General features: G+C 36.9%; 1 protein-coding gene across 5 annotated transcripts in view; it reads left to right on the plus strand.

The window, feature by feature from the left end:
* LOC108237353 (protein unc-13 homolog C) overlaps positions 1 to 19,328 on the plus strand; it is a 106,239-nt gene that overhangs the window by 13,487 nt on the left and 73,424 nt on the right. For 2 of the 5 annotated variants that reach the window (XM_017418712.1, XM_017418714.1), the window contains exons 3-9: positions 4,581 to 4,603; positions 5,204 to 5,250; positions 6,662 to 6,740; positions 9,145 to 9,150; positions 9,409 to 9,480; positions 13,650 to 13,869; positions 14,962 to 15,189. In XM_017418712.1, coding sequence (XP_017274201.1) covers positions 4,581 to 4,603; positions 5,204 to 5,250; positions 6,662 to 6,740; positions 9,145 to 9,150; positions 9,409 to 9,480; positions 13,650 to 13,869; positions 14,962 to 15,189 — 675 coding nt within the window. The remainder of the gene's footprint in view (positions 1 to 4,580; positions 4,604 to 5,203; positions 5,251 to 6,661; positions 6,741 to 9,144; positions 9,151 to 9,408; positions 9,481 to 13,649; positions 13,870 to 14,961; positions 15,190 to 19,328) is intronic. The other 3 variants (XM_037979856.1, XM_037979858.1, XM_017418713.1) reach the window with 2 other exon arrangements.

A 19,328-nucleotide genomic window follows, 5' to 3' on the forward strand; every position in this document is an offset into this window, starting at 1 on the left:
TACAATCAACGCCAACAACACATGACATAGATGAGGTGTGATGTGACAATGATGTATCAGATCTGGCTTAAAATGTGATGTGAGAAAAAGGCTGTTGAATCATCTGTAGTATGTTTTCAAATCCGTATAAAAAAAGAAATAGTTTTTTAAAATAGAAAACTGCACCAGTCATCTCATCTGTATTTCAGTATTTGTATTTTTTATGGTCATTTTTATGCCAGTATTACAGTTACCTTGAATCAAAATCCTACAGCTGATGAGGTCAAGGCTTTCTAAAAAGTAAGATTGATTCTTTGATGCACAATCTTCCACCTGGCATGAAAAAGGACACAAGGGAATTTCCACTCTTACTTAAAATTAAAAGCTCTTGATCTACCTTAGCAGCAGGTATTGGTGTGTGCATAGGGTGAGGCTTTTGGATCAGGAAATAAAGGCTACAAATCAACACCAGTGGTGTGACAAATATGTTGTTTTTTTTCGTTTTTTGCGCACAGTATTGTTGTCTTGTATTTTGCATAGAATATATTGAGTGTAAACCACTAACTTCTGTCCATACTTGTAAAAGACATGTGACCTCCAATCTTATAAATAAATACATAAATTAACAGACAGAACAAATCTAGCACAACACGTGACCTGTTTGTTTTTAATATCACTTTAAAAACTGAAAAATAGTAACACAAGTGGTAATAGAAATGAAATGTATGCAAACACTACTAATTTAAAGATCTGATTCATAAAAATTCTTTAGTAGAAAGTTTATGCAATTGTGGCATAAATAAAAAAAATCCTCATTTTACATTTTTGTATGATTCCTTGGGTATTTGTTGACTGTAACTCCAGTTCTAGTCAAAACAATTTTTGCAAAACAACCTATAAAAATTAATAGTAAAGCTCTATGACTTATTGACAAAATTTGTTTTTAGTGTAAAGTACGCAACACAGTCAAGATGAGATTTACTTAACTTTTGCACTTTTAAAGAAATAGTCAAAATACATTCATGTGTTCTGCCTTTTTTGTTAAATTTAGACCTTCATGTAAATTATGGGTTCTCCTCATTCTTGTGCTCTGAAGAGTGCTGAATGGCGGTATGTGTGACGGTAGTCTCAGCAGTGTTGCCACTCCTACCCTTGTCTTCAATGGGCTACACTAGTGTCTGTATTCAGATGCTAATTTGCACTCCCAAGGGCAATCTGTAACCAGGTCAGCCTTGCTAGGAATATTTATAGAGGTCTGCTGCTAGTAAAGTTTACTGTTTGCTCCTCGGGGACTATAGAACATAGACCCTGCTTATGCTTAGTTCATCACTTCTTAAGAAAGGTGGAATCAAAAATATGCAGAGACAGGAAATGAAGGGCCTCCGTTGTTTGCTTAGGTGATTTCATTCAGTTCTAAATATCTACGGGAAACAAGGGGTAGACTTCTGTTCTACGCTTTTCTAGATTCGCTGGATTTTAGATTAAACACTTAATATGGTTCAACATCTGTGCTTGAAGGATTGCTGAATCATGACTGTTAACATTCTAGTTGTAATAAGATTTATTAAAAAATGCAACTTCTACTTATACGCTGATTAAATTGTTTTATGTCTGTAGAAGTTGCTTTGAAAATGTTTGAGGTTTTAAAATACTTTTTTTGTGTATTTTAAAATTGTGCTAAATGTTTAACCACAAATGCTACTTTGCATATTTCTGAATTGTATTACTACTATAACTTCTACTTCTGATAGTACTGCTACTACTAGTACTACTACTACTACTACTAATAATAATACTAATAGCATTTATGAAAATTTTGCCCAGTGTTCACTCATTTTCATCAGTATCTTTATTCAAGACAACAAAGCTCGCTTGATACTTATTTACGTTTTACTTCCCAGCTGTTTCAAAGAGGAACGCAAGTGTTAATTTGATTTTAATTTTTATATATTTAAGCTTTGGACTAACCAGGACTGTTTGCTTGTAGCTTCATTTATATATATCCATGTTTATGTCTATGAAAGCTTCAAATTAACTTCTACCAACAATGGGAAGATAACAGGTTATTCCATAGTCAGATTGTTGATGTAAACTGGTAGTAAGTCATCTTGGTCACACATGTTTTCTGTAAAGTATAAGGCCATTTACACCCAGCTGTTTGTATTGTATTGATAAGACTTTGAGATGCTGGATGAAACCAGTAAAGCAAGATTTGCTGCATTTAGCCAGTGAGGGAATAATAGCTTACTTTATATACAATATATACATATGAATTGTGTTTATGTCAGTCCAGAAATGTCAATTGGCTTTACATCCACTAAAACCAAAATACAGAGCATCTAAATTACTGATTGATGATATTTTTGAACAAGTCATATTATGCTCACAAGTTATTATTTTTATATGCACGTTTCTTTTTGCACATAAACACATTTTATTACAATGAAAAAAAATACACATTTTGTAAATGTATAACATTTTATAAAATATAAAATATTTCATAAAAACAAAGACACCAAAAGCACTCAATTTGTCATTATCTAAACATTTTTATGTTATAGAAGCTAACATTAAAGACAATATTGATTTACTAAAATCAAAAATCAGCAAGCAGGCCTCTAAAGGTCACCAGGAAAAGATTTCTGTGACAAGAAAACATAATGCTTTGGAAGGGCAATGAGCTTATGTGTTAAAGGTTTGTACTATCAAATGCATTCAGTGTTCACCAAAACAAAACTGGCTACAGAGTTTCAGATGGCATCTAACAACAACATACATTTGGGGTTTGTTCGTGCATATTTGTTTTGTCTGTCTAACCCCGGTATGTGTAACCCTGAGCTTTAAAGCAAGAAAAGAGGTTCTTAAAGAATGTCATAGGCCTTGCTCTTCTTTTGTCAGAATATCCTTTGTTTTTGAGGAGCTGCTTGGAAATACCTTTTTGCCCTTGAGCACTGACAGCTTTGGACTACGGTTGTGGTGTAGCTACTGTGTCACTGTGCTGACAGCTGAAAGTTACTCTGAAATCTGGAGCCTCATGAAAAGCACATATCTCTGGTTTTAGGACTTTTGTGTCAAAATACAGAATTTCTATTCTTGTTGCATGTTTGTGTTTGAAGACTCTGTAATGCATCTCTCAAAATTTGCACTTCTCTCAAAGGAGCACATTTTTCTGCCTCCTGGGTTCGTTGGGGCATTGGTCAGTCATGGTAATACTATCAGCCAGGTGTAAGCTTTTCTGTTCCTCACAGCTTTGATCTATGGACTGTGTGTTCATATGTGTCAGCAATGAAACTGAACGGATTTACTGCTGCAGTGGCTACCTTAATAATATTTTGTTACACACACACACACACGCAGGGGGTTTCTAACAATCAGACACATTTTTGTTCCACAAATTTAAGGCACCTGCGAAATGAGGTTTATATCAGCAGCCTGTAGCCTATCTTTGTTGTCCAGCTTTATCTGGTGCAGCTGTAGACTTGCTAGTAGAGTAAATGCCTCTATCTTGGATAGCTGTGCTGAAAGCAGCTCAGCTGATCGCTGTCCATGGTACCGTTTGCAGCTAAGCTCCTCTTTGGGTGTAGTTTCTCTGATTGCATTCATCTTTTTGTGCCATGGACAATATGTTCTCTCATATTTACAAAAGCAACAAAAAACACACTTTACTAACAAAGCCAACCTTTTGATTAATATATACAGTATGTGTGCAGACTAGGAGCTATCTTTGCTGTTCTTTTTTTATCAAACTTCCATGGGATCATTCATCATGAAAAGAAATCCATATATGGTAAACACCTACAACACCAAACACACACTGCATATGACTATTTAGCCAGCATTATTGTTCTGTCAAGGCAATTTCCATCTCCAGATGCATTGTTACTTCATTCCTTAATAACAAATCTTCAATTAAGCAAACTTTTTACTTTTAGGGGAACCCATCAAACAATGAAATGGCTGATTTTACAGTTAAAGAGCAAAGTAAAACTAACTTACTATTTATTAATAGTGTATCAACAGTCTGATGTGTTGTTTTAATAGATTGACAAGTTGATATTTCTCATGTGAACAGCTGTTTTCTATTAGTAACACATTAAATCCTGATTATTCTCCCATATGTTGACCACAGATCAACAGCACATCAATCACACCTTCGCTGTCCTGTTCTTCTGCCGTTATCGTTAAAGTGGCAGGATGATTTCAACTGCTCTTGTTTATGTAAAATCCCATGTCTCCATAGCCAGATGCATTATTTCATGTAATGTTATTGATCAGAGTCTTATTTAGGCATATTTCAAATTATTTCTGCAATTTTTAAGGAGCATTTTAAGTGTAAAAGGGAGAATCTCCATCTTTTCACATGGGAGCCTTTTATTTTGCAACAGTGTTCTCCTGGTTTTACTGTGCAAACTATTCTTCTATTCAAAGCTCATTTCCTCGGGGCACATGTTGACTCTGTCTCCATTTCCACATAAGATGTTTGGCAAAATAGAATTGTGTCATCAAACAATGAGAATAGATCAGTGTCCTAAGTGTGTGCACTTTGTTTCAGTCTAATCCTTCCTAACTCTTTTCCCCTCTTGTCATTTCCTTTTTTTCAGACACCAGTGCTTTGGATACTCAGGTTTTAAGTTACTGCTTTTATCAGCTAATTAGACACTTGTGATCTCTTTGCATGTGCATGTGTTTTTGTGCTTTGTGGGGTGACATTGTGTCTGTTTTAGCCAGTGTAGTTGAGTTTATCTTTGAGTGTTTGTGTTTTGTTTTCTTGTGGATAAATGATACTGATATCTGTAGGGATTTCATTGAATGTAACACCTACCATTTTACAGTTATTTTCCGCTGGTTAGCACTTTATTTAACTTTTTATTTCTTTTCAAATAGACCTTTGTTCAGCAAGAAGAGAGAAAGAGTTACACAACAGGCAGATCTGGCCTGAAGCATCAAAAGCAGCAAACCTCTCAGTCTTGAGCCCTCAAATTACACTGTTGTGGAATAATCTGGACTTTAGCCTGTGGTGTTTCTTCTTCCCTCTGCCTGTGTTGCACTCTTTCTCTCCAGTCATTTATTTAATCCTGTACTGATCTGTAGTTTCCCAAGTACATCTACATACTATGTCATTTCTTTTTTGTTCCTTTTTTTGCTGTTTGTTTTTTTTGTGTTGTAGAGTGCACTCTCTTTGTTTTTATAGTCTTAAACGGTGTGTTTTTTTCCCCCTTCACAGCCTCGCAGTCTTTTGGATCCCAAACTGCTCGGTTTGCAATCTGGAGGGTGAGTGGTTGTTCACGACGTGAAATAATTGGTTCACAGTTACACAAATCAGAGCTCCTTTGCTGTTTTGTACTTTTCTTCAGAGAAACTGAGAAGTTAAAGGCATGGGGATTCTTTAGCAGGCAGCTCTAATTGAGTTATTATGCTGCTGATTGACACACCACAGAGAATAAACAGAAATTCAAATGTCCTTTTGCTTTCACAATATTGTACTTTCTTACCTTTGGCCCTTGGATTTAACTTTATGTTGCACCTGTTATTAAGGTGTTAAATAAATAGGTTTTAATCAAGCTACAACAGGAGAAACCTGTAAGCAACTGTTGTGCACTAATAAGTAACCAAGGCCATTATCTTAAATCAAAATGTGTTTTGTATACCATAAACAAATTGTATTTACCACTAGTAAGAACTTGTATAAAAAGAGTTAAGTATGTTAACTAAGTCCAAATATGTTAATTTATAACAAAATATCTGCTTCATCATATTTTTTGATGTGTATTTAATAAGTAATTTTTCATGTATAACAAATGACATAAAATAACCAATATTTATATTTATTTCTTTTATTGGTACTAGTAGTATAAGACTAGGCTAAGACTGTTGCTGACTCAAAATTGAGAAAAAATACACAAGTTTTCAGTTGCAGTCTCTCTGAATTCTAAATGTTTGTGACAAATGACCATGTTTTGCAAAGCCAATTTTTGAAAATAACACCCTATTTTAATGTGCACAGCTTGCAATACTGCAAGCCTCTGCAGTTCATGCAAGGAAACTGAGACATTTTGGTGACTCCCTGGCGAATACTGTTTGCCAACTAGTCTTCAACAGTCACAGTCCAGTGAGATGCTACCCTAAGCAACCATCTTCTACATTTACTGTTTCTGAGGGCAGCCAGAGTCGAGGTCCGAGGAGTAAAGCAAAGGCCCGTTTAGCTTGTCACGCTGAAGACTTACAGAAAAGCTTGGGGATTTTTTTTTCTCTGTGGATGCATTGAGGCATGTTGAGGTTATTAAAGAGGCTTTGAGGGAAAGCTAAGGTGATGCCAGTGGGACTAAGACTGGTAAAAAAAAGGGGAGCAGTGGATGGCATACAAGGCAGTTAAAAAACAGAGAGGACGATGGAGAAAACAAAGCCAGAACTGGAAGTGTTGTCAGTTGGGAAGCAAAACGCTTAAAGCATTGAGTTTTTGAGACTGCAGTCAACACTCACTGTTCACGTTCATTCAAGTGTACAGTGGGTGGTCTGCACCACGCAACGTGAAGAGGAAGGGGGTAAGACAGGTTCAGAAGGAGGCATGATCCATGGTGTTTGAGAGCTGTGTAAATCAAGGCCCACCTTTCACTGTAGTAATGTCTCCCCAGCATGGCATTATTATGATATTAATACATCTTAAATCTGTCTGCTTCTACAGGGCTGGCAGTATTCTTTATGGTATTGACAGCATGCCAGATTTACGCCGCAAAAGGACAGTACCTCTTGTCCGAGACCTGGTGAGTCATCTGCCTCAACAAGGTTACGTGTGATTTATGTTAAATCTATCTATGTGACCCCATGTTATACCACAGTAGTGGAATCCTGCACGGTGTGAGCAAGGACCTCTACTGAATACAACAATGTCTTTTCTAGCAGCTTGATAGAATGTTCTTCTGCTTCACAATGGCAGAGTTGGTTTACTATCACTGGATAATATAATATCCTTCAAGCTGAAAGAATACTCTGCAACAATACGGTTTGTAAATTTCCATTAGGTCATAGAAAGTTTGGTTTACAAATGTTTGTTGCAGTAAACAATATCTGTGAGTCAAAATACTTAAAAAATAATAGAGATGTCATATAGAATGAAAAAAAAAATGAAACAGTGTTATAATTTAAGCTTATATATACAGTCAGTTAACAGTAAAAGCAGGCTTTAAAACTATAGCTGTTCTGTTCAGAGTTTCAGGATTGTTAAATATAACCTTAGCTGTATAACTTTGTTGCTTGAATAATTAGTCTAGAAAGAGTATTCAAGATAATGCGTCACAATGATGCTTCACCATTTAATTTTATTGCAACATAATGTGTGATAAAATATCCCACAGAGAAGCCTGTTGCAGTGAGGCCCATTTTAGCACAGTGCCACATGGTTAGTCTTTCCAACCGACAACAGACTGTTGTGATGCCAGTAGTATTCATGTCTGCTTTATTCTGTAACTGTCTAATATGTGGTACCTCGTTTGTCTGTCTTGTGTATGCTTGTTTCTCATCATCATGTATTTTAGTCAACTATTACACACTTAGATTAAATCTTTTAGAATTTGTTTTATATAATTTTTTTTAGTGTGTTTATCTAAATGTATACAAAATGCATTTTATCCAGATGATAATACAGCTTGATGTCACACATGGATGCTGATGAATGTTTATATCACAGTGAACAACATGAGTTGATGCTGTATTTGTCCATATCTCTCATTAAAATAATAACCAACAATGTCTTGGTAAGTATGAGTTGTCGTTTTGTATTTTTTTGGATTTTTCTACGTGTATATTTTGCCATTCCTACATGGACCCATAAAAGCTATGGGTAATATTTTTCAGTGAGTTGTCAGATTTCAGCCTCGCCGATGCTCGCCAGTTGTCCTCATACTTTTCTTGCTCGGCAGGTGCTGGGAAAATAAAATAAAATTGTAATAAACTTGAAATGTTGACAACTCAACCTAAAAATATATGAGAGAGACTTCATTGACTTCTGATTTAACTGTGTGAGGCTTTTAAATCATGTAAAAGTGACACTGAGCAAAGCCTTTTACACGTGGGATGAAGTCAGTAGTCAGCAAACAAATTGGTCCCCTTTCATGCCTCCCCCTTTTGTCAATGTCCCCCATTTGCTGTGTAATTGCTTCAGGGCAGCAGCAGCGTTTGATTGGAATGGACAGCGGGGTTTCCCCCGTTATTACGGCGGGTTGAAAAAATATCGACAAACTAAAAAAAAAAAAGAAAGAAAAGAAAAAGTTGACGATTGATTGAGAAAGCACTAATAGATAAACCTATGGATGCACGGTCTTATTGTATTGCCCGCAGCAACCTCAGCAGTGCTGGTGCATGTTGATAAACCTACATCAACACTCACAGTTCATGTAGAGGTCACAATCCTTCCTACATTCTCCATGGCTGCCATGGATCTTTACCATAGCTGGGCTGTAAAAACAAGAGGGTCGTGGTAAAGACTGATCCAATATTGTCAGCTGTCCATGTCTGCATTCCTCTGTTACATTACTTCCCTCAGTATGGGGCGTATCAATCTATGCTCACCCAAACACAGTGAATATCAATATAACAGCTAACATATATACCTGTGTGTATCTTTGTGTGTTCTCTGTGTGTGTTTGTGAGAATAACTCGCGTGGGTGCGTACAGGTTAACGTTCCAGTAAGTTTTTGACTGAGCAGAGGTGTGTGTGTTTTAAGTGTGTCAGGGTGCAAGTTTTTGTCATTGTGCAGTACAGCTGGCTTCACCCATACATGAATGTGTGTGTCTTGTGTTTCTCTGTTTGTGTCAAAATAATGTGCAGAGCAGACAGCAGAAAATATGATCAAAGCTTCATCCAACAGAGAAATTACTTTAGAAATGCCAAGCATGACTGCAGTTTAGTTACCTCCACTGCATGAGTGGATAAACAATCACGCAACAGCTGGATAATCTCTCTTGATGCATAGTTGAATTGTTCAGGAGCTCTACAGTATGTTCCAACCGGCAGTCCTGCATGGCAGTTGAGACACCTTTGCGCTCAGTATGAACAGTAAATGAAATATATCTGCTGTTTGTGTTTTCCACATTCACATTTTCTTCTCCATCTAAACCAGTTTCTCTTTCTCTTTTTAATTTCTTTTCACTAACACTTGGAAATCGCAGGCTTTGGTAAGCATACATCTGAAGTTATTTGAAAAATTTTTGTGCCTAAAAACATTTTTTTTTGTCCTTTTTTAATACAGAATAGCTTGGGGTATCAGTGCAATAAATAAAGCTACCAAAACTAATGGCTTAAGAAAATGGATTTGTGTGATTTCTTTTTTCGATATTTTCCAATTAGCACTCATTTCAAATGTACTTTCTTATCGCTTGCAAAACCCTAGAAGTGAGTTTTTAATTTTGTCCCTTTTTGTCTTTTGCCTTTAGACCCTCACTGCTCGAAAGGCAGGCATCTCGTTTGCTCTGGTGAACCGATCCACCCTGAATAATGAAGAACTGGTAAGTGTGTCAAAACATTTTTTTGGCTCTATTTACTCTAATAATAGTGAACTAATATTGGATTAAACCGTGGACAAACACAGACCTTATTTAAAATTACTAATCAAATCAATGTACATGCTATTTAACTGTTAAAGGAAACCAGAGCTTTCAGAGGCACTGGCAGTACATGTGAACTTGACATATAATAGAGAGATGCCCAAACCTTTTTGCTATAAGTGCCAACCTCTGCACTATACTTTCTGGACACATGCGCTCATTATTTTTCAGGGCGGCATTTAGAGAGCTGTAATATTGGCAAACCTTTATAGCTATGCTGTTTGTTGCAGCTGTTGTTCCTCAGGGTTTGCAATTACGTTGCCAAGAACACAGAGTCCCAAAGTGATTTTTCTATTGCGCTATTATGCACTTCATAATGTACATACATCATTCCGTCATCTGTCTGTTTTTCTCTTTGGCCAAGATAAATGCCGCAGCCTATTAAACTACTTTCTGTGACTACAGGTTCATTCAGTCCGAGCTCTTTCTGTGAAACAATTTGGCCGAATTCAGAAATTAAGCAGTGACTCGGGCGTTTTATTTAGAGAATGCCCTGCGATCAGTAACAATAACTGGTCATCGTGGGTGACTGAGCAATGGAGAAAAGGCAGAATGTCTCAGTCGATGGTGTGAGACACTTTTGTGTTGACCTCCAGAGCTATCGCTGCATTAATTGATTGCAATTCTTCCCTCCCTGAGGGAAGATGGCGTAACAGGAGGCAAATAGCAGGAGAGAGAGCAGTTTCTCAGCAAGAGGAAGAAGAATACAATTTCATATCCGCTGATGTGCAGCAAGCAGCTGCCTAAGCCTGTGAGATTACAGGATTTAAATGAGCTCTGCACATATTGCGCACAGATTTGATCTTTTTGATAGATCTTGATGTGGCCTTTAATTTGTGAGAGCTGGTTTGTGAAGATGTTTAAGTCACACTTGTCCCTCATGGGCAACCTGTGCAGTTGAACAATGTTGACTGGGTCTTTATTGTGTGATGATGCGTAATCTAGATGATTGTGAATGATGCAGTGTCTTAATTAATGGGAGCTGAATCTTGGTTAGCTTTGGTAATTTGGTGGACAATGGCACATTGTTAATAAATAGTTGGCAATACTTGAATTTAAATGATTAAAGACAAATTTTACAACTAGTTGTGGCAAATTGACTTCTAAGAAAAGCAGTATACTGTGCGCTTTTGGTAAGTAGGACAAGCAGATGTCAGAGTTTTATCTGCTGCATTAAGTCCAGCAGAGTGTTTCCCTGTGAGAGCTGAGAGAGTTCTCTGTAAACAACCAGATGCTGTTTAATTGTAGAAGAGTTGAGGAATGAGATGAGAAAGGATGACTAAATGAAGGGTGAGGAAAGGACGAGAGAAGACAAGTGTAGAAAATGATTTGTCATCTTGACCTCGTGACCCTGATGCCACTGCTCAGGCAGCCATGTTGAACTATCTGCCCTCCCCGGAGTGATTTTTGAATCTATTTAGTAAGTGTTCTTCTTCTCCCAGCATTTTTTAAAAATTTAATCTGTGTCACCATCTTTCATTTTTTAATATAAATTTAAAACTGGGATGGAAATGTCTGTCATCACTGATGTATAAGCCAGTTTCTCAATATTGTTTTTCACCACCATGTTTCCCCTGTGTCAGCTTTTTTCAAGCACAAAGGAACATTATGTGTGGGCTAGATAACTGCCTGTGTGTCCGCTCGATGTTCTGAGCTACATGTGATGTGAGCACCGCAGTCTTTTAACAACGACTGTTAACATAAAGGGAGGCCATGTTTACCTGCTGAGACAAGGCATTGACTTTCACAAAGTTGGAAGGAAGCTGCGATCTGACAGGAGCCAACAAGAATCTGGAAATAAGATGTGAGGTGCTGCTGTAAGTCTGTTCAGATATCATCAGACATCTTGTTAGCAGCCCAACATAACATGGTGATTGTAAAATGCTTGTACTAGTAATTTGGCTGAATAAAGTTGGATGGTCTTGAAAAACAGGCTGGACAGAAACATACATCAGTTTGAGTTTAGAAACATATATCAATTTGAACATTGTCTAATTAAAACAATACATATACCTCCAGTTAGGGCTGACATTGCATAATGCGTAATGCCAAAGATGGAAGGCTGGACCAGAATGAGGAGGATAGTGTCGTCAATGAAATGGTTGACAAGGACAATAGGTGGCGAAATGGGAAAGGAGGGGTGAAAGGAGGAGGCAAGATTAGATTTTTCTCTGTCATGTTGCTCTCGGGCACAGGCTGCAGCTGTCAATCAGTTCTAGCAGTGTTTTGCACAAAATCACCAGGGTTACCTCACAGTATAACACATAGGACTGACGCATGCAACACTTTCCTTGTATCTGCGGCACAGCAGAGATACAGAGACAGAGACACATGGGAAAAAAAAATGAAAGAAACAGACTGCGATGGTAAAATACTTCCCCTGCAGGGATTTGCCATTTGTTGGCTAAATATAAGCTAAAAAAAAGAAAAAGTCAAGCGTTCTTTGAAGGAATCCATATTGTCTGATGCTTTGCATGCCAAGGTTTTAATAAAAGTTTTCATGTGAACTGTTATTGCTCAGAATATATGTTGGAGATGACTTTCAGCTACTCCAACACCAAATTTTTATGGAAATGATAGAGTTATAGCCATTTTTGTGTTTGCTAAGGTTGATTAGGTGTAGAGGTCGTGTTGAATTGGTTGACTCCAAAAGTTAATCTATTGTAGCTCTACATCCAGTGATTGCTTGAGAGTTTCATTAATGCTGACCTGTGGTTCAAGATATATTTTGCTAACAGACAAACAACAGTACACATGTACCCACACAGGCAATTACATGATTTCCCATCTTTCATGGCGGTGGTTGATAGTGAGATATTAAACAGCTTAAATATCTTACCGAGACAAACAAAAGTTCTGATCTTTCCAAAACTTGGCAAATTTGATTCATTTGTCTCCTGTCTTTTTGTATTAACTTTAGTTACTGGCAGACTTCAGGGTGAGGCTCTCTGCCATGTGTCTACATGTGTCTAATGTGGATGACTCTCTGACATCTGCTTCATCTCATCGCCCTCAGATTAAAGGGGAAATCTCTCTGTCACCCTTTGTATTTCATCAGAGCTCTTCCAGAGTTTAGCAGCCTCTGTGTTGTATCAGCGAAGTTTCACTGCAGCCGTGTTGTTCTGTCATCTGTGTCATTTAATCATCTCTATGAGTGTGTGTGTTCGAAACTGCCTGTGTGTCTGAGCAGGCAGCACGTTGGTTTTGCTAAAGTGCAGAGGTACAATTCAGGTGTTAAAGCACACTGTCAACACGCTGGGGACTAGCAGAGGGATGGGGGGTAGGCGGAGGAGGAGGAGTGGAGCTCTGTAGAAGTCGAGAACAAGTACCTTGTGAAGATTTATTCACCCGCTATACATCTCCTTCTCTTTCTCTGTCATTTTCTCGCTCTCTCCCTCAATCCAGATAATGCTCACATTTAAAAACCTTATTTACAGCATTCATTGATTCTGCCTTCAAGAGCTGGCAAGTCTTTGGCCGTTTTCTAGACCTTGTGGCTGGCAGGACTGCTGCAGTGAAACATTCAATTTGAGTAGGCTTCTGTTATACAGCAATCAGTCTGGACAGAGCTCCTGTAGACTTTACTGTCTGCTTCAGTCACTAAACCATTCAATGTAAACAAAGCCTGTAGACTGAAGATGCTTCTAATTTAGGCTGACATAAGGTTGACCTATGAATGAATAGTGGTTGTAGTTCAGTAAAGCTGTACAATTTGTAGCTTAGGACAGAAAAAAAATGTCTGACTGTAAATTACTTTTCTTTTTATTCATTCTTTTCACACCCACATTCTAAACCTCAGGTAAAACTTTATCTTCAGGCTGTTGTGTGGGTATGCTGTCTTCTTAATAAAAAATTATCTGAAAATACATTGAATGCTTCTAAAAAGCAATTCAGCTACAAGCTTGCTTTGATTACCTTTTGAAGTTGTGATAAAATCTTATTTTTTTCCGGCTTGTGATGCCACGGGGGTTTAACAGCATCATCCAAACCTGTTTCTCTTAACATCACACGCTTTGACATTGGCGTCATACCTTATGATTATTTCTTTGTCACTCTCTCTTTTTTTTCAGAAACTACATGTATTCAAGAAGACTCTCCAGGCCTTGATCTACCCAATTTCCTCCACAACGCCCCATAATTTTGAGGTGTGGACGGCAACTGCTCCCACCTACTGCCATGAGTGTGAAGGCTTGCTGTGGGGCATCGCCCGTCAGGGCATGCGCTGCTCAGAATGTGGTGTTAAATGCCATGAGAAGTGCCAGGACCTGCTCAACGCAGACTGTTTACAAAGTAAGAAAGCAGATTTATATATACACCAACATACTAATGCTGCTGGCAATGGAGCTTATCTTCACATTTTGTAATGCTTTGAAGTAAAGTAAAACACACAGATGTGTTTTCATAGGGAGGCTCATTTTTTGATAGCTTTTGAGTGGATTTGTGTGTTCATGATCTTACAAATGTTGTTTTTATATACTTTATGTTGTTTTTAGTTGCACATCGGGATAATAATGAAACAACTCATAAATCACCAATCCAAGGACATATACTCCAAATTAGTCCTTTGTGCAAATCAACAATTGCATTATTTACTATGTAGCACTGATTTTTGTATCATCCTTTCTCAGTTAAATGAAATTAAACCTCATCATCAAATCAATAATAAATCTGCCTGATAAATGCAGTGAATGTTAGTGTAGTATTTCATTTGTAATTTTTTAGATTTCGTTTTTCTCACATGCTGTTAACGAGTGCCACTGGCCTTATTGAACCTTTGAATTACAATATCAGACCTTGTGTAGTGCATATAATTTACACCCCTTTACTGATTGCTACAGGCTGTATTTATGTTGCTCCTTGAGCCACTAGCACTCATTACAGCATCCAATCAGTTTTGTCAGTCAGGCACACCTTCGCTATTACAGAGTAGAACACCAAATGTGAAGAACAACGTGACGTTTTAGAAAAGCCCTCTTGGCAATGCTTACACGCTCTAAGTGGATTATCCACACTCTGCCTGTTCTAAAAAACTATGCATTTTATAACTTATTCATTCTAACAGAAGACTATTTTGTTGTACAACTGATTCATCTTTATCCCATTTCAATCTGCTCTCACTAATACTCGCAGATTGATGGGACTGATCAGACACTGAAAGGAAATTGTTAGATGTGTCTCATTTGTCTTAAAGATTAACATTATTTTGAAAGAATAAAATCATCTAGATAGACAGTGTATATGAAAAAGTAGTTGCTGATTGCTGAAGCTGCTTAGACATACAGTGATTATAAAGAGTATTCAATGGAAAGATTATATTAGTGGCAGAGCAAACAGTGGGGATTAGATATGCTACAAAGCATAAAAACACATGGACTTTTTCAGGAGCTGTGGAGAAAAGCTCTAAGCACGGGGCAGAAGACAAAACTCAGAACATCATCATGGCTATGAAGGAGCGCATGAAAATAAGAGAGAAGAACCGTCCTGAAGTGTTCGAGGTGATTCAGGAGATGTTTCACGTCTCTAAAGAAGACTTTGCCTCCCATCTGAAGACAGCTAAGCAGGCAGTGCTGGATGGGACGTCCAAGTGGTCGGCCAAAATCACCATTACAGGTTGGCCTGTTTTCTGATCCGTTTAGATAATAACTTACCTGCCAGCTGTGATAGTGAGTTTTTGTTAGCTCACATTTTCATGTGAATTTTCAGCCAACAGAATGGGACATTTCTTTGTACCTAATAATTCCCTGATACTGCTGCGTGTGACCTTTGACCTGTAAAGCTCAAACTTCAACCCTTAATGTGAAGGCCAAATCAAGGAGGCTGCCATCAGTGATCTAAAATGACAAATGTTTTGATTTTGATTAGCATTTACCTTTAATTAATCTAAACCACCTTGGTCATTAACCTCTAACACTGTGTGTGATACATATTTAATCATGGACACAAAAAGAAATTGATTTAGTAATGTGGGTTGGAAAAAAAGCTGGTATAACTATGAAGGTTATTGGTATGTTGATTAATGATGGTTTTGGTTGTCATGTAGACCATGTGACGAAGGCAGAAGGTTTAACACTACCCAATTTGTACTGAGGCAAACAGCAAATCTTTGGAGATTTTTTTACGTAGCTCAATGAAAGTGAATTATAGGAGGGAAAATTTATGAAATAAAGATGGCATGTTAAATACAGACCATCTGAAGGGCTGTATTAAAAAGAATTGTAAAAAACTTTCTTTAATATTTGCAGAGAAAAACTTTTCTACAGCTGACAGAGATCTTATGTCTTTGTCTTTAAATTTAAGCTCACTAGCAAAATATCCCTTCATGTAACTACTCTTACAGAAATGTAGAACGTTTTTGTGCATTATTCCACTTTTTGGGTCTCAGTTTGCTTGTGAAGATAGATGATGATTATTTAATCTTATTTTGAAGGAACCCCCTTTTTCATACTCATGTTTCATATTTGAGCTATTTTTCATACTGTCTTGTGAATGCTCCGAGTCATTTAGCCCCGTTACTGTTTTTGTTCTTTCATCAAACGCAATGTAAGCTTCCAGTGTCCATCCTATCATTTACTGTTTCTGTAAACTGCCAACTCAGAAATTATTGTCACACGATACAGATCCTTTCTTGCCAGTCTTTGCTGACATTAGTTCTCCAGTGTGGACTGCAGCATGTTTGTGCTCATGTCATAAAAAGACTTATGAATGCACACTATCATATAAACTCTGAGTTCATAAATTACTTTGTTGGTGCATTTCACAAACTGGCTCTTGAAACAAGATCAGGAAGCTTTAGCTGTAACCTCTCTCTGGACTCCAGTCCTTCCCTGTGCTAACTGAGCAAAGTCCGGCTCATTTAATGCCCACCTTGCATTTTTCCACTATGCCAATACATAGCAGAGAAATAGCAACTGTGAGGGAGGGAGACAAATGAGAGTGGGGGTGAAAAATGACTGTAATGCAGAGGACTAAAAGTGCAGGACAAGAAAAAATAAATAAATAAAGGAGTAGTGTTGGAGGACACCAAGAGAGTTTAAAAATTTACTGACTTGAAATTTATTTACTTTTTCATTCATAAAGTAAAGCACATTGCTTTTAGGTTACTCTTGAGTTTGGTTTACTTCCTCAATAGATACAAGTCTTATTTTAAAAAAATTAAAATCTAAATGCATTATTTCACCAACAAACAAAGCAACAGTAGTCATTAGTCAAATGTTTGTCAGGTGGCTGTTTTTTCTGTTATTTTAGTCTTTTTTTATTCAGAAGAAAAGGTTCCCTTTATTACGTTTTACCAATGATAATTATCACTCATAAATTGCTACACAGGGAGCAAAAAGTATGAAAAAATAGCTTAAAAGTATTTGAACATTTAAGAACTTAAACATTTTTATTTTATTTTTATCACTTCTCAGTTAAAAAAACTTTGGATCAAGTAGTCATTTCAGTTCTGTTTCTTTGGAAGTTTTCTTTTAAGTTTTATTAAAACATTTGTTGCACCGAGGGAAGGATTCAGAGGATTTTGTTTTTATAAGAGTCAGTATTGCTATGAAATGATACCATAAAATCTAAGTATGTTTACTGTATTCTGTTATTATAGAAAAAAAACCTAATTTCAAGACAGACTTGGTAGCAGGCTTTCATAGACAATGAGGATGAGATATGACACTTGTTTAAATAATCTCCTCTTTGTATTTGCATGTTTTACTGCTCGCTGCATATAAGAAACGTAAATTTTCTTCATAAAAAAAAGATTCCAGTGATCTAATGGATCACTAAAAGATAAGTCACTGTGTTTTACCTTCTGCTTACAGGGGACTTTTGATTTTGACTATCCTCTTGGAACAAGCAGGCCACAGACCCCCAAACCACTATATCTTGCCCCCCAACTCTTGTCAGCATTGAGCTGAATGATATATATGTAGCCTGAATTATTTAGACCGTCACTTATGCATATTTAATGCAGCAGTGTCCTTTTTCCCTTTTATGGCACTGTGAAATACCACTGTCTCTCCTTCTCTGCACCTCTGAATCACTTGTCTTTCTTTGGAGCCAGGTTCTAGCTCAGCAGGAGCTGTAGCAGCTCGTCATTCCACGGGGATGGAATAGCTACCTACAGCTTAGACTTAGAATGGGCAACATATTGAACATAATGAATATATTTCCACATAAGATAAATTAAGGGAGTTGTTAATGAACCCAAGGCTAGCGTTGTATTTTCCTTTTTTTTTCGCTGACAGGATTTTTTGATGGCCATCTTCAACACAATTCAAACACCCGTGAGGTTGAAATGATTCTTTATCAGAAATATTTTAACAAATGTTCTATTTTCTGCAAACATGAATAAACTGACTGTGAAAGAAATATAATTTTAATATTTTTCTTTATGAAGACATAATGAGAGTGCTAAAACAATTATAACACCCTTGGCTCAATGACTCTTGCTAATTCTTGTCCAGAAACCAGTGAGGTGAGCTATCTACAGTAAATACTTTTCTACCAAAAGGTACAAGCAGTCACATCTATAGATATGCATATGTGCTGGACTGAAGCATAGGAAATATACAACATACAACATGGTGTATGCTATGTTGCAAAGTCCAAAAGGCAAATCCAAAACACAAACCTGCACATCAGTTTCTTCCAGGTGGAACAAATGACAAGGAGAAAATGTTAGGATTATACATATACTCATCATGTGACCAGACACAGTACACAACTGTTATAGAAAACAACGCTGTGTGGATGTTTTAGCAATGACACATCTACATCAACACTGCAATATGCTGCAGCAACAACCATGTTATTTTTAACAATGTAGTGTTTACATGGTACGTAATGCCAAGAACAAAAAGGAGTTCACCACTGATACACAGCTCTAACAGGACACATCAAAAAGACAAACAATGGCAACATCATGTATGCATTAAAGTGCCTCAATTATGCCAAAATACCATAGCAGTGTAGACAGAAGGATTTTTTTAATGTTAGTGTTGCATTACTTCTATGTAACTGTTGTTATTTATGTGTATATATGAGGTATTTGTGACATTTCAGAGTTGCTTTACGTAAATAAAAATCCATAGCATAAATATAGCTTTAGATCATAGTATCAGATGTGTAAAGAGTTAATGTTGAGACATTATTTTATGACAACCACATATCTCAACTTTCTATAGAAATGCAAAACAAATACACAAAGGTGAGATGGATATTAATTATTTACATCTGGACAAAAAGGTGCGAATGTTTTGTAAGCAATATCTTTTGCATTTCTCGATGAAGAGCAGAGTAAATATTGTATGTAGGTCAAAAAGATAAATGATAGGTCAGTGAGCTGCAGCCTGCCTGATATGTTTATTTACTTATCTTTTTTTCCAAGCATTATCTGTTTCTTCTGGCATGATTTAAAAAAAAAAAATTCTGTCAGCAGCCTCCTTGAGTAGCAGCGATACTCATAGACAGGTGAACTGCCGGCTCTATGGTGGATTCTGACATTTTACTGAAGCTTTCAGTAGCTTAGTCAGAAAATAAAACAACAAGAAGTCACTGACTTGGTTCCAAAGCACTTTAGTGCAGTTATGGAGCCAAGCTGCATACACAAAGAGGAAAAAAAATCTGAAAATGGCTCACTGGAGCATATATGGTTTGCAGTAAATTTTATACTGTATATTCTGTATTAAATAAAAAAAATAACATTTTATTTAAAAGTATTTTTTAACACTGGTGAGTAGAACATGAAGTAGTAGATTCAA

The sequence above is a fragment of the Kryptolebias marmoratus genome, linkage group LG15 (assembly GCF_001649575.2).
Source record: "Kryptolebias marmoratus isolate JLee-2015 linkage group LG15, ASM164957v2, whole genome shotgun sequence".
In the NCBI taxonomy this organism is placed as follows: domain Eukaryota; kingdom Metazoa; phylum Chordata; class Actinopteri; order Cyprinodontiformes; family Rivulidae; genus Kryptolebias; species Kryptolebias marmoratus.